This window comes from Echeneis naucrates, chromosome 24 (assembly GCF_900963305.1).
Source record: "Echeneis naucrates chromosome 24, fEcheNa1.1, whole genome shotgun sequence".
In the NCBI taxonomy this organism is placed as follows: domain Eukaryota; kingdom Metazoa; phylum Chordata; class Actinopteri; order Carangiformes; family Echeneidae; genus Echeneis; species Echeneis naucrates.
Genome location: NC_042534.1, coordinates 9,534,100 through 9,548,941, shown reverse-complemented (window position 1 = coordinate 9,548,941; position 14,842 = coordinate 9,534,100). Strand labels below are relative to the sequence as shown.

Below are 14,842 nucleotides of genomic sequence, written 5' to 3'. Positions count from 1 at the left end.
TGACAAAGAGAGTGAGACTGTGAGCGTGTGCAGTTCTATGAATGATATCGGATGTCCCATTGCAGATGGGTTGGGTAATTACCAGGAACACATAGCACTATTCTTCTCGCTCTATCCCTCTCTACCCCTTCTCTCTTCCTGCACTGGATTTTCGCAGCTTGCCAGAAACGATAACACAAACCTCGTTAATGCGTTTTCTTCATCATTTTCTAATCCTGAGTGAGCTCATTCAAAGAAAAGAAACAAATACTGGGTCCAGGGCTGGAAGTGCTTCTGCTTATTTCTGATTCACAACCGCTCTTTGTTATTGGAATTATGTGATCATTACATTCATTAAATGATGGATGAATGTCATTAGCAAGCAACAACGCAAGCGTAGCAGTGTGTATTTCTCTTAAATAAACCATTATTAGTACTAATTACCTAAGATACCTGTATTTATCCCTCAGGGAGTTCCGAAGTCATACAAGTTGTGTTCTCGAGCGGTCACCCGGCCAACCAGTTCAAAGGTTGCCCATTTAAATAGCTCAGGTGACACAAATGAGTACTCTCGGCACCTAAGAGTGCACTAAGAGGTTCTTGATTTTTGTTGTTGAAGATGAAATTGTGTGTGCTTTGTTGCAAGATACAGAAAGCAGAAGAATGGCCCTTAGTAACAGTGAGCAATTGGATTTTTGCTCGGGCGTCACTGAGGTGGTCAGCAAATAAGTTTCAGATTTTCTGAGTGTCTTTGGATGAAATTTATGTTAAAAAAAATTTTTTTCATTCACATGTGTTGAGTAGAAACAACAGAAAAGTTGGAAAACTGTTCAATGGACTTATTTTGAAAATGTGTCATGAAAAAGATAAATGTGGTGAGATACTGGCAGAGGTGAGGCGCTCAGAGAGATCGACGGTGAGAGGGAGTGTGCAGTGGATGAAGAACGACGATAAAAGCTTTTCAGGATCAAAGCCTGCGTGTGCTTGTGTTTTCACAGATCATGTTGAGACAGAAACAGCCGGGTCTGTGTGTTTTTGTGTGTGCGTGCACAAATGCGGGCATTTTGCGCACCCCTGCATTTGTATGTAGTTCTGTGCGTTGTGTGTAATATGTGGATTGCAGTTTCTCACGGCCATGCTTTTGATGCCGTGACTGACAGCCTTGTTAAATTTCTGTAAAGCATGAAACCTGACATGAAAGTGGCTTGTGTGCGTGCATCTTTGTGTCTGTGTGGGTGTGTGCGTGCGTAAAGTGATCCATACGAGGGCACTGACTAACCTTTGAACCCTGTCTTAAACAGCTAAGTGCTGTTTCTTATTCACTCTCAGTAGGCTCCTCTAATCAGAACCATAACAGTCCCCCCCGAAACACACACACACACACACTCTCACAGAATTGTCCTAGTTTCAACATACCTGCAGTTTAGCGATTGCTTGGCCAAGCACTTTCTCTGTATGCTTACCTGTGATTGCGATAATGTGTAAATGACTTGAATATATGCTGCCTGAGTGAATTGGACTTGTGTGTGTGGGTGGCTGTGTTTGTATGTGCATTTTCATGTGCAGGCGTGTGTGTGTGTTTGGCAGTTTGCGCATGTCCTACACCTCGACAGTGTGTTGACACAGTGATTATAGGGCAGCTGGTACACATTGGACCTCGCTCCGCCCTACATTTACTGTTCTAATTAGTTCCTGTTCCAAATAAGAGACAGGAATTTTAATAGAGAACTGCTGGTCTGCCGTCTAGCCGCAGATACCCTCACACGTAGCAACGCGTACAAAACCAGCTTGCGTGCGTGTTTAAGTGTGGCAAGTGTGAATGCACGCTGCAGTGGGAGGGCACTGAGGCTGAAGTGTGTTGTCTTAATTTGTTTGTTTGGGGTTTTTTTTTTTTACTTCTGTGATGACGTTAAAAGGAACGATTCCAGCTCGGGGTGACTGACATGACCAAATGTCCAGGTTTACTCCCCCCACCCCACCCAAAGTCAAGGCTCGATTTAGTGTATATACTGACCTGTTTAAGAGTGAAGAGTGAGGTCTGTGACCTAACATGACCGCACTGTGACCTTTCAACTCTTTAAGGGTTGAAGATAGAGCTGGAGCTCAGGGCGGAACAGGGTCACAGGTGAACAAGGAAAAGTTCATATCTGTCATTTAAATGCCACTTAGCACTTCTGTCAGCAGGGAGTCTACAAATACACACACACACACCCACCTTCACATGCGGACACACACTGGGCCTTGATTTATTATTTTTCGCTGCATCCAAAAAGTTATTGTTCAGTTATTCTTGCAATTTTCTCTTCCTTTCTCAGTGATGTCATCTTGTTGCTATTCGAAACAGTGCAGCCTCATTTCATTTGACTAAAACACTAAATACGGATGCTTATGAACTGTATGTAATGTGTATGCTGGTGATGCATGTGTGTAACAGTTCTTCTCCTCTGGTTTCTCTGCAGGTGAAGAAATCGCACAGTGAATCTCATGTTCCAGACCCTTCAGACGCCAGGTATGCTTGTGTATGTCTGTTTGCATGCGGTGACAAACAACACTGGCGTGTGTATGTGCATGTTTGTGTGTATGAGAGTGAGTGTGTGTCTCGCTGCTCTCTGGTGATGGTGCAGAGAGGTGAGGTTTCACTGCAGTTGCGAGCTGTGATGAGGTCATCAACACTTTCCCAAGACTCCAGTGCCCAAGAGATGCGCAAAAAATGATCCAATTTAAGAACATTTGGTGCAAACAGGGATTTGGTTATATTATATATATATTTTATCAAGCTGAATCAATTAATTGATTAACAATTAACAATAATTTTACAACATAAACACCATTTCTATGTTTTATACACAAAAATATGAAGTAGATAGTTGAAGAATTAAAAGCAGAGTTACAGACCTAGACTATTCCACACAGTGTACACGGTGCATTGCAATATAAGGCAGCGTATTTTTTTTCAATGAGCAGACATAATGTGAAAACCAGAAAAGAGTTTATGAAACACCAGCTCCTGCCATCACCTCCCGAGAGGAGCGAAACAGAGAGCAAGAGGGGAAAAAATGGACAAGGAGGGGAGAGAGAATCATTTCCTGCTGCTGAGAGACAAAAGAAATGGATAGATGAAGAGTGTCGAGCTAGCGAGGGGGGGATGAAAAGTGGAAAAGCATCATAATCTGTGAAAGTTCTTAACTTTTCCTGCCATGTGCAGCTGAGTTATTTAAGGCTTTTGTTTGAAGTTGGGGCTTGGTTCATAAAGTGATGCTGATGTTAAAACAGTGATCTGTGTTTTTAGTCTACAGGAGAGAAGAACGAATGTTTAGCTGTAAATAGAAAAAAGAAATGACAGAGGGAGTTGATTTAGAGTGTTTATCTTTCGTCTTTTGCACCCTTTAGCTGTCTTTCTTGTCTGCTGAAAGCTATATGTTTATACCTGTCAGTCTGACTGTGGGTTGCAGTCATGTGTGATGATGCTATCTGCCCATAGCATTGGGATGGACTGTTTCCAAACCGCTGCGCAGATGTGCACTCTCTCTTTTAGCGCACGCGCACAAACACACACACACAAACAGAGGCGGAGCGGCAGCCCGCATTTGTTTAGCTCTCCCTCCATCTCTGTCATTTCATGCTTTAATGTCTCACACAGGCACACAAGTGTGACCAACCTGCGGGCATAATGAGTCAGGACACACACACACACATACATGAACACACACATGATTATATGAAATACAGTGCGCACACACACACTGACTCAACTTTAAACTATGTGTTTCACCAGAGAACATGTCAGTGTGTGGGTTTGCGGCAGCAGTGATGAGGAACCATGAGGGAGTGTTTTAAGCTGATTTTCGAACAGTATGCATTCATGCAAGCATCTTAAACAATTACACATCTCACTGGATGCTGTGGACCTTTTTTGAAGATTAGCTGTTGCCACAGTTACAACCGATAGCTGTCCAAATAAACAACAAACACTGATGAAAGGCAGACCACACCTCACTATACTAACTCTGTACATGTCTCTATTCACTTCCACTTCCAGCCAGCCACTCGCACACAAACAATTTACTATCACCACCTTGTGTGCTGTGCGTTCGTCCCAGTCATGCATGTGGAACACATTGTAAAACTAAAGCATGCTGGCAGGCTGTGGGTTTGTATTAGGGCCCAGACATGCACACATGCACACGCTCTCTATAAAAGAACCAGCAGGCCCGCAGACAATGTGTAGCGCCCCAGAACACATGCTCATGTAAGCTAACGGTGTGCCTGTGTGTATGTCGGTGAGAGTGATTCCTCCGTGGATACACAGTTTGCCTGTGAATGTGTTCACTGAGCTAACCTAATATAAAGAGGTGGGACATTCCCAGCTGGCTGAGCACATTGCTGTTGATCTGTTATCCTTTCAAATTTCACAGCTCATCTCATTTTCTCTCCCACCCCCCACGAAGGTCTATGGAAATGCAGGACCTAGCCAGTCCTCATAACCGTGTGGGAGGTGGCGATTCAGCAGGCTCCAAACTAGACAAGAGCACCCTCGGCAGCCCCTCCATCACCACCAATGGAACAGGAGGTGAGACGGAAGAACACACTTGGTCCTTCAGGAATGAATGGACTGCAGTTTTACTGGTTAAAAATACATTTTTCTTTTTATTTTGGTCAATTCTGTGTTCAATCTCTATTCAGCCATGAATAAAAAAAAGACTAAGTTGCTGCTCGACAACAGAGTAGGATTCTGTCCTTTCCATCTAGAAGGAATAATTCACGCTTTCATATCAAAAGATACTTGAACAAAATTAAACCTCTTTTATATGTCTGTGCATTAAATATGAAGTCTACGCCAGCAACAAACTGCGAACACACATACAGCCTGGGTATGAGCTACGGTATGAGGTGGTGTCTGAGACCTGGGCTGGGAAAACCTGAAAGTTGCTAAACCCAGAGAAGAAATAAGCAGTGTAACATGTTGATTAGTGATGACAAATGCCAGAAAGCTTAAGTAGTCCAGCTCTTTTCCCAAACTTCCCATCTTTATGCTAATTCAAGCTAACTTGCTGATTGCTGCGGCTTCATGTTTATCCAGCAGACATAAGAGCAGTGTCCCTCTTATCATCCAGCTCTTGGCAAGAAAGCAAGTACATGCATTTTCCAAAATGTTCCAATCTATTACTTTAAGAGTTGTGAAGATCAGCCATGTTTTCATTGGAAATGAAGACCAGTAAAAGAGTAAGAAATATATTTGAAGTCAGGGAAGTAGTCACAGTCTGTCGTCCGCTGACGGTTTGAAAACCCCAGATTCAGACTACACGTGAACACGTCATGCAAAGATTTAATGATGTCTCATTTCTCAAAGAATATATATGACTGTCTGAGTGGCTCTGACCCCAACAGGAAGTTGGAAATGCAGACTTTTAGTGACTTTGGGTAAAGCCTTTTGATGAATGTAATGATTTGTAAGGAAATCAATTGCAAAATCATCAGTGAGACAGATTTTCAGCGTTGTATGATAAGTACTTTTTGAGGAATTTAAAGACAGAGGGAGTCGTGCACATGCAAGCTGGCATTAGTACTTGAGCAAACCACTGGAGAATGTGTGTAAACACACGGTGAAGCACTTCTGCTCCCCTCAACTAACTGCTTGGCAAAGTGAGTGTGTTTGGGTTCATGCCCAAAGTCCCACTGGAAACTATTTCCTCTACAACAGCATTAAAGCATCACCGCTCTCTTAGATGTCAACACCAGCAGACCATCTCCTCTCTTTTCCATGTCCCACTCCCTCTATTTCTGCCTTTTCTTTTCCTCTGTCAGTCTGCTTTTGTCTTTCTTATTTTCCTCTTTTCCCTCTGTCGCTCCCTTGATCTGCCCCTTGCTCATTCTCTGTCCTCTGGAATAGTTTTTGAGGGGGCAGTTTGATGTAACGGTATTGGGTTTAAGGGCTTTTGTTGAGGGCAATTCTTTGATCTGCTGCTGATTTAACAGGCAATGGAGGCCACTTTTAATAGGACTGTGCTGGAAAAATTGAGATGCTGCATTTTAGTCAACTTGATGTGTCAAAACACTCACTCCGAAATAGCTGCCCTCTGACTGGACTTAATGGTGCATTCAGGCCATGTTAGAGCACATTAAATCATTTTTGATGAGCTGAGCTAACCGTTAATGGTTTAAGCAGACAGAGCTGGGACTACACACTTGCAGCCAAAACAAACTACATACCCAACATTCCCTTCACGTGACATCAGCCAGCGATTGGGCCCGTGGGCCTGTCTCCATAGCAACTCATTTGTCTTCATTAGGGCTCATGTGATGGGTTGCATGCTCTCTGAGGGGATTAATGAAGTTGTTCTGACTCTAATGGAGTTGTCAGATGGTCAGTGATAATGAGTTTTAATCATACTTATTCAAGAAAAGCAAGAAAATAAACTGTGAAACAGCAGGTTTGATGTTAAAGGCAGTTAACAGGTGTGTTTCTCTTAAAAAAAAAGTGTGAGAACATTTGGAGAATACTCTTCTTCACTTCATGATGATAGGACTATATATGTACAATGGATCACATGACTATTCGCTCATAGATTGTATCAGAGACGTGACGATCACCAGGATGTGTCGAGCTTCAGAGTCCTCTCAGCTGTTTGCTTTTAATTTGCCTGGCATATAATTTCATTCTCGCTGCTTGATTACCATAGTTTTTAGCCACACCACCAAAGTTTTTGTGAGCAAACATATTTTCAAACCCATTTAATAGGACCTGTCCTGCATCAGATGATGGACAGAGAAGTTAGGAATGAAAGCGTGCACACAGTGATTTATTTAGTTGCTCATTACTCTAACTTCTGTTAACAAAGCATTTTCTGCTTCATAACGTACCAGTGGGTCAGTATTTACAGATCGTTTCTGTTGACCTAATGTGCCACTCTAATTAATTATTGGAAGTTTAGTAGTGTTGCTACAGCCAGGAGATGGTTGGTTGAGCTTAGCAAAGAGCCAGGAAACAGTTACCCTGACTCTGCTAATATACAGTCCAGCCATTCTAAGCTTGCAAAACAATCCACTCAAAGTTGTTTAAAACAAGGTGTAACTGGAGCAATCTGTGGTATTTATATTTCTTGGGTAGGCGTAGTGAGTTCATTTAGTCTGTGCTAGTTGCCTGGCAACCTCATGAGGATGTTGAAGATGTCTTCATTTACGAGCTTCAGAGGTGCTGCTGGGTAGAAGTTTCATTTTTGGGTGAAGCCAGGCTGCCCCCCTTTTATGTTAACGTTTCCCTCTAGCTCCTTATTCAGCCTACAGGCCTTCATCTAACGTCAGAACAACAAAGCAAATATGAATTTCCCAAAATGTGAAAGTGTTCCATTACAAATCTTCTTTGATAGTAACTATGTCTACTTTAATAATCATTCTGCTGCATTTACCTGAAATGTGCGCCTTGTTATCAATGCGTCGAATCCTCACCACCTTCCTACCTTGCACTCCTTTAGGTGAAAATATGACTGTTCTAAACACAGCTGATTGGCTGTTGGGCTGCAGCAGCCCTCCCCCTGCCCCAGGCTCCAAGGACTATGGTACAGAGGTGCATGTGTGTGAAACCCGAACCAAAAGTCAATCTAGCGTAATTGCAAAAAGTGATGGATTCTCAGTGTTGAGGACGTCCCTGTATCCGATGTGATTTTCATTTGCTGTGCAGTGTTTTCTTCTCTTTGGATCACATTGCTAATAGTCATATTTGCAGGGTTCCCATCTGTAAGCAAATGGAAGAGAATTTGATTAGCTGGGAAATACAAACATAGCTTGCATTATTATACAAAAAGATTAAATATGAATATATATGATATAGATTTTTGGATTTGGTTTCAGAAAGTTAATTAAACCTGTATAATTTTCTATCAGTTACAGGAGGAGCCCTGCTTACAACATTTGCACAAATGCTGGAACTGCATGGCAGTTTTCTGCTCTTTACTTAATAAGCTGTCCTTTGTGTGTCTTTGTGTGTGATGGTACTTCCCTCCTGGCCTCCCCTAACGCTGATCCTTTCCCTCTTCCTTAAGTGAAAACAGAGCCTATGAACAACAGCGATACAGTCACTACGACAGGCGACACAGCGCTGGACTCATACGCAGGCTCAGGTAACACAAACAAACACATCTGTGGACACAAATTTCAATGTATCTGCTCTCTAGTCTCTTTGTCGTTGTGTTTTCTTGTACTCCTTAAAGTCACACAAACACTATCATCAACTTTCGACTCCGTCGTAGGCCCGCTGAAAACTTTAATCCCATGAGGCACAGCCTGTCCTTGGATTGCGTCATCAAAGGCTGGCGGAGTGTGGAAGAGACATTTTTACACTTGTTTTCTTTTTTAGATGCACGTACGACCCCGTAGTCCTTTACAAGACACACATACAGTTGCACAAAACTGTTAAGCACACAGTGAGGGTTTAGAAGCAGTGGGGTGTTTGTCAGTATTGCGCTCTGACATCTCATTGACCACAAACAGACATTGTGTTTTACTGTGGGGCCCACTGTAAGGGTTTAAAGGACTACAGTGTTCTCTAACGCAGCATAACTTGGCTCCTCTCCATTCAAAATGATTCAAATTATGTTTACAGGAACAGCATTTCAGCTCCAACAAGCTGGAGGCCTTGAATTGTGGTTTTGTTCAATGTGAAAGAAAACAGAAGATATGAGTCGGCACCATCCATAACCTGGTTTTGTTTTTTTTTTCCTCGTCTGTTTGTTATTGATTATTGGTATTGTTTTTAGTAATCACCAGCAGTGGGTACAGCCCTCGCTCGGCGCACCAGTACTCTCCTCCCCTTTACCCTTCAAAGTAAGTCCTACTTCTTCTTTTTTTTTTTCCACAGCTACTTGCCAGGAATCCTTATCAGCACATTTTGTTCTATACAGCTAGCTACACTCAAATTTCGCCCATTTACCTATTAAATGGCCTCCTATGTGCTGTAATCTGCTCCGTTCCTAACTCACCTGTCTGTCTGTCTCTGCTGGGTCTCCTTTCCCAGACCCTACCCTCACATCCTCTCCACGCCCGCAGCCCCTCCCATGCCCACGTACGCCGGTCAACCCCAGTTCAGCAGCATGCAGCAGTCAACCGTCTACACGGCGTACTCCCAGACAGGGCAGGCCTACGGACTGTCCACCTACGGTACCCACATATGGACACAGAGTCATTTTTATATGTTTTGCTGGAATTGAACGGCAGAAAAACACAAAGAAGCAAGCAATTACTGTCATAGCAGCTGTTCAGGGAACCCGTTAATACTTTAGTAGGTCATTTTGTTTAGTAAAAGTGCCAGATTTTTTTCTGGTTCTAGATGAAACTTTTAATGTTTTCTGCATTTCATGGGAAGTTAAGTTGATGATGAACCGGTCAGACGAACAAATAGTTTAGACACCACCTGCATTTTTACATATTACAGGCAGTTTATGTGTACCTGTTTCATACACAGTAATAGAAATAAAAAAGCAGGAAATAATTAAAGAAAAGAATCATTAGTTGAAGTCATTAGCAAAACACATTTTAATTGTTTACATCCAGAGAACAGTGTCGAGTGTTTGAAGTGTGATCACAAAATTACAAATTGAAAAAGCTACAAAAAATGATGGTTATTTTTCTTTAGATTATTTAAAGGACTCCTGATGGACTGGAAGCAGAGTTTTGACTTTGTTGTTTGATATGATTGATTACATAAAGCACCTTCTTTGTGATGCTCAAGGAGCTATTTTCACCCTTAGTTACAGCAAACTAGATAAATGGGATATAAAGTAGAGAAAATCTATTTACTTACTTACAGTTTCCTGTCACGAAAATAATCTGTTTCTGCTTTCTTACAGACCTCGGTGTGATGCTGCCAGGGATCAAGACAGAGAGCGGCCTGGCCCAGAGTCAGTCTCCTCTGCAGACAGGCCTCAGTTACAGCCCCGGCTTTACCACACCTCAGCCTGGTCAGACTGCATACTCACCCTATCAGATGCCAGGTTAGTGCACAAAGCACCTTACGTTCTTCATCAGTCACGTCAGCAATCAATGTCATGCTTTCTTCTTATGTTGAAAAAAATTGGTAAAGAAAATTGTCTTACTTTTTAATGTGCTGTGACTCTGATAGTTTTTCTTTCTTATTCTCTCTCTCTCTTTTTTTTTTGTACTCCCTAGGTTCCAGTTTCACTCCTTCCTCAGGCCTCTATGCCACCAACAACTCTGTGTCCAACCCCGCCAACTACACTGCCACACAGCAGGTACATGTGTGTGTGTCTTTGTGTAGCGTTCACTTTCCCGGGCCAATAACAAAAACCATTTCCTACGCGAGTTCCTGCCAGAGAAGATCAACCATGCCACATGTTTGCTCTGAGTGGTCAAGGTTTTCCTCATTAAGCCGGCTCAAATAAAAGATGAGGATTTTGTATGCTGCAGTTGCGATACCATTTGAGGCCAGAAGTGGTTTCACAGTCACGCTCCCACGCAACTTTACTCATTCAGAGCTGCTTGAAGAAAAAATAAAATCTAATTACGCTGTGACCTTGCAACAGGGAAAAACTGTCTTTGTGAAAGGGTGTTTTGTTTTGAATATTTCTCTCTGTCTATATGATGAATTGTATTGTGGTAGTAAAATGGTTAAAGGGGGATTTAAAGTCCTAATATGATAGATGTGCCTGTTTACGGGAAGAAAGTCAAGGTTTGGCCCATGTGGGTGGATTAAGAGGAGTATGGCGAGTTTGTGTGCGTGTGCGTGTGTGTACTCATGCATGTGCATAAGTGTATGAGTTTAACAGAAAGAGAAAAGGCAAGCAGAAACCAAGAGCGAGACTGATTGGAATCAAGCCTATGTGTATAAAGTATGTGTGAATATGCACGTTTGCATACACACTACACTGACCGCCCAGCAGATGTGTGTGCGTGCGTGTGTGTGTGTGTGTATCAGTTTATAAGGACTTGCTGAGATGGACGTAGTGACAGGTTTAAAGAGCTGAGTCATAAATGCGCCCATCTCTACTGCCTGCAGTAAAAAGCAGTAACACAAGGCTTTAATTGTTTTGAAAATGTAAAAGACAGAATGGAAGGAATAAAAGATTAGAGAAATGTGAGGGAACACTTGTAAAATCAGTCATCAAAAGTCAGTCTGAATCTTTACAGAAGAGCAAAACATCAAAATAGTTCCTGCTTCATGCTGTCTTTTGCTCCCTTGTGTCTGCACTTTGTCTTCTGTTCTCATGATTGCTGTTATTCTCTGCAGGATTACCCCTCATATACAACGTTCGGCCAAAACCAGTATGCGCAGTATTATTCTGCCTCCACTTACGGGACATATATGACCTCCAACAGCGTGGATGGCACCGGCTCCACAGCAGCCTATCAGCTGCAAGATCCCACCCCTGCCATGACTGGACAGGCTGCTGAACTGCACCCAGGTTTGTGCGAAAGCCAAACAGACGGCTCTCAGAATGAAAGCGTCAAATTGCCGACACTCCACCACCATTCTAACTTCATAAATATGCAAACAAATGTCAGCGTTTTCGCCGCCGCTTGATTGTGGCTCCATAATCCTGTTTCCAATAGGAAAATACCACAGTTTAACTGAGGGTAACTGAGTTCAAAACCTTCTTTCAGTCAGTGATGAGGCACAGGAAGTAACTTCAGACCGTCGCCATAGTTACCTGGCATCATGCTCGCTAATTGAAGATTCGGTCTGTGTTTACATTAGCCTCAGAGACTGATTAGAGTGAAGTTATGTTAAATATTGCACTTGTATAGACAAGTCAGAGAAAGACAAAGAGAAAGAAGAAAGATCTAAACTGTACCCATATGTGCAGAAATGTGGCTTTAGATTCATATTTTTCTGTTTCTTTTTATTCACATTTTTCTTCAGTTTGTGTTGGCTGTGATTCAGGAAGCCTCATTAAAGAAGCTTATCGTTCTTCCTGTCACTGGCATTTTCTCTCTTGCTGCCTCTCTCACCTTTTCTCTCTCTCTTTTTTTTTTTTTTTTTTTTTTTTTTTTTTAAACAGTTGTTATCTTTTTCATTTGGCTGCTCACATACTATCTGTGTCATTTTTATGTCTAACCGCCCCCGTTCACTCCCCATATCCCTCACTCTCTTTCCACCTCCCCCTTTTCCTGATTGAGACATAACAATATGAGCGCTAAAGCTCAGTCTGGTTCTAGTTACCACACAGCAGTGGGAGCATATGGCATGAGGAGGATGTGTGAGTGCACAAGAATGTGTGTGCGCACTTGTGTGCTCCCGCTGGATTTTGTAGATACAGTATCTCTGCTCAAAGCGTCATCTTACCGACTTTTATGTGAAATTCATTGGACAGCTCCATGTTTTCCCTCTTCTGTTGAACCCTGATATGTGCATGTGAATCAAAACGCCATTGATGCTTTAGCTGATGACCTTGAATTATGAAGCCTGACAGTATTCCTTATTATTTTACCAACTTTGAGCAATTGCTTTTCCTGAAGTGGCTACAGCTCCACATCATTGCTGTTGTTTTACTGCAGTAAATATACTGCCGTTTGTGCAGTCTGAGACTGACATTTGACCGTTTGTACATTTTATATATTTTTTGTATTCGCTCTCAGGGGACTTTGATACAGTTCAGAGCCCCTCAACGCCCATCAAAGAGCTGGACGACCGGGCCTGCCGGAGTGGGGGGTCCAAATCCCGGGGCAGAGGCCGCAAGAACAACCCTTCTCCTCCCCCTGATAGTGACCTGGAGGTAAGGGACCAAAAACTTTCGATGACTGATTTCTCCATTCAGGTCTCGGTGGATATGTGGTATTCTCTTTGATCCTCATCTCCTCTGTCCACTGGAGTCTGAACATAAAAGAGGAGAGGCTGATAGAGAGCGGAACCACGCATGTCCAGATCAGCTTCCAAGCACACACACAAAAAAAAAAGCATCTTTAATTTAGTTTTTTTCATTTCTTTCTTCATTTTGTTTATTTATTTCTTTGCTCCCCAGAGGGTCTTTGTCTGGGATCTGGATGAGACAATCATCGTCTTCCATTCTCTGCTCACTGGATCCTACGCACAGAAATATGGCAAGGTAAGATCATTACCATACCTTTGCTGTCTCTCTGTCCAGCACCCTCTGATATAAGTAGTAAGTAAGTGATATAAGTCCATCTTCCATCCAAATGGGGATTCTCAGGTTACTGCTGAAATTACAATGTCATCATTTTCATGAAATGACGGGTGAGGAATTTCCTTAAAGTTAAAGGTAACATGCATCTGCTTTTCAGACTGCCGACGATGATGCGTCATCCTGTTAGTAGAAGTTAGAGTCAAAGGTGTAATAGACACTGAAAAAAGGGGCATGTCCTCTTTACCTTTACACTTTGCCTGAACCGTGTCCACTTATTGCTCATCTGCCAAAATCCAAACAGGACAAGACAAGAGTTCATTTTTACTATTGCTGCTTAATTCAGGAGATTCACCTTAAATTATAACTGTGAGCTCAGAGCAATGAACCTTACAAGTACTCCTGCAGCAAACACTGCAAGTACACTATTTGCCCCGGACTATTTGCTCCGGAAAAAAGTATTTCCACTTCCACCTTAGCAAGTTTAAAAAATGAAATTCTCCTGAAAGAATAGGCGGCATCATCTGTCACTGAGAGTTGAGCAAGTGCCATAACAAGACATGAACCCATACGGTTTTTAGTAGAGAGTGCATTAATATTAGAGCAGAGTTCCACCTTTTTCGTTGGACCTCACTCATACTTTTGTTTAAAGAAGTTTGTTTTATCAGTAAATGTATGCAGTATTATCTGAACACAGAGGGTGAGCACACTCTTCAGGCTTCATTTCCCTCGATATATTACTTACATTACATCAACTGCTTCAGGGCTTTTATGATTAAGATGATGACTACACATTATTATTATTATTATTATTATTATTATATTAAAAATATGCCATTTATTCAAAAGTCATTAATAATTGGTTCATGTGAAGATTAATTGAATCAAAGAGTGGTTGCATATTTGTACTTACATTTGTCTCAATCTTCACTGGTGGTCTCAACTTCTCACATAACAGCTACATTGTTTATATTCCTTGGCTCTGATCTCAGCCCATCCTATGTGGCCAAGGCTGCGCATTTTTATTAAGTGATGTCATTTCCTGTGGGCACCATCATAGACACCAGCGAGGCTCTAGGGGCTTTGCATTGCAAACGCCGCTCTGATATTTTGTCTTGGCAGTCTAACAAAAACTGACACACACACACACACACACACACACACACACACACAAAACGACACATCATTTAGAGCCATACAGAGCCATAGGATCCTGGGTGTTTTTCAGATAGAATTTGTGGGCACTCATGCACTTCCTAGTTGCTCTGCAGTCCAGGAATTTAATATTTAGCAATTGGGTTTTAATGGCTATAGGAAAGGCTCTAGTGAGTTGTAAATCACTCTTTGTTTATGTGAGTGTATATGGCAGAGAGAGGGAAAGAAATGGGGGGAGAGAGTCTTGTGGTTAATTTAGCTTGGTTTGACTGTTTTTACAAAGACTACAGGACACCACAGTAGCATAAAGTAGTAGTAGAGATTTTAAAAAGTTTCAAAACTGAACAAAATACCACATTTTATGATTTAAACAGCTTCTCTTCACCCACGCTGATTGGCCAAGCATTAGCAGAAAAAAAAACATTCAGCATATTTGCATTACAGTATTTGTCAGTGTAATTCCCCCCCCATTTGTTGCTGCTGCCCTCAAGAAACATGGCATCCGTTGTGTCTGTTACCACCTCTCCCAAAATAGTATTGACACTGTTGACATAGTAACCGTAAAGAAGATATCTGGAGGATAAGGCTCATCTAAATGATGCTTCACTGTTCATGAA

The 14,842-nt window shown here is 42.1% G+C and overlaps 1 protein-coding gene across 6 annotated transcripts in view; it reads left to right on the top strand.

The window, feature by feature from the left end:
• eya4 (EYA transcriptional coactivator and phosphatase 4) overlaps window positions 1-14,842 on the top strand; it is a 39,824-nt gene that overhangs the window by 18,792 nt on the left and 6,190 nt on the right. For 4 of the 6 annotated variants that reach the window (XM_029496030.1, XM_029496031.1, XM_029496029.1 and 1 more), the window contains 11 exons: window positions 2,439-2,488; window positions 4,428-4,549; window positions 7,452-7,535; window positions 8,019-8,096; window positions 8,733-8,799; window positions 8,990-9,132; window positions 9,822-9,965; window positions 10,141-10,223; window positions 11,219-11,393; window positions 12,568-12,704; window positions 12,951-13,034. In XM_029496030.1, the coding sequence (XP_029351890.1) occupies window positions 2,439-2,488; window positions 4,428-4,549; window positions 7,452-7,535; window positions 8,019-8,096; window positions 8,733-8,799; window positions 8,990-9,132; window positions 9,822-9,965; window positions 10,141-10,223; window positions 11,219-11,393; window positions 12,568-12,704; window positions 12,951-13,034 (1,167 nt within the window). Of the gene's footprint in view, window positions 1-2,438; window positions 2,489-4,427; window positions 4,550-7,451; window positions 7,536-8,018; window positions 8,097-8,732; window positions 8,800-8,986; window positions 9,133-9,821; window positions 9,966-10,140; window positions 10,224-11,218; window positions 11,394-12,567; window positions 12,705-12,950; window positions 13,035-14,842 lie in introns of all 6 variants that reach the window. The other 2 variants (XM_029496032.1, XM_029496034.1) reach the window with 2 other exon arrangements.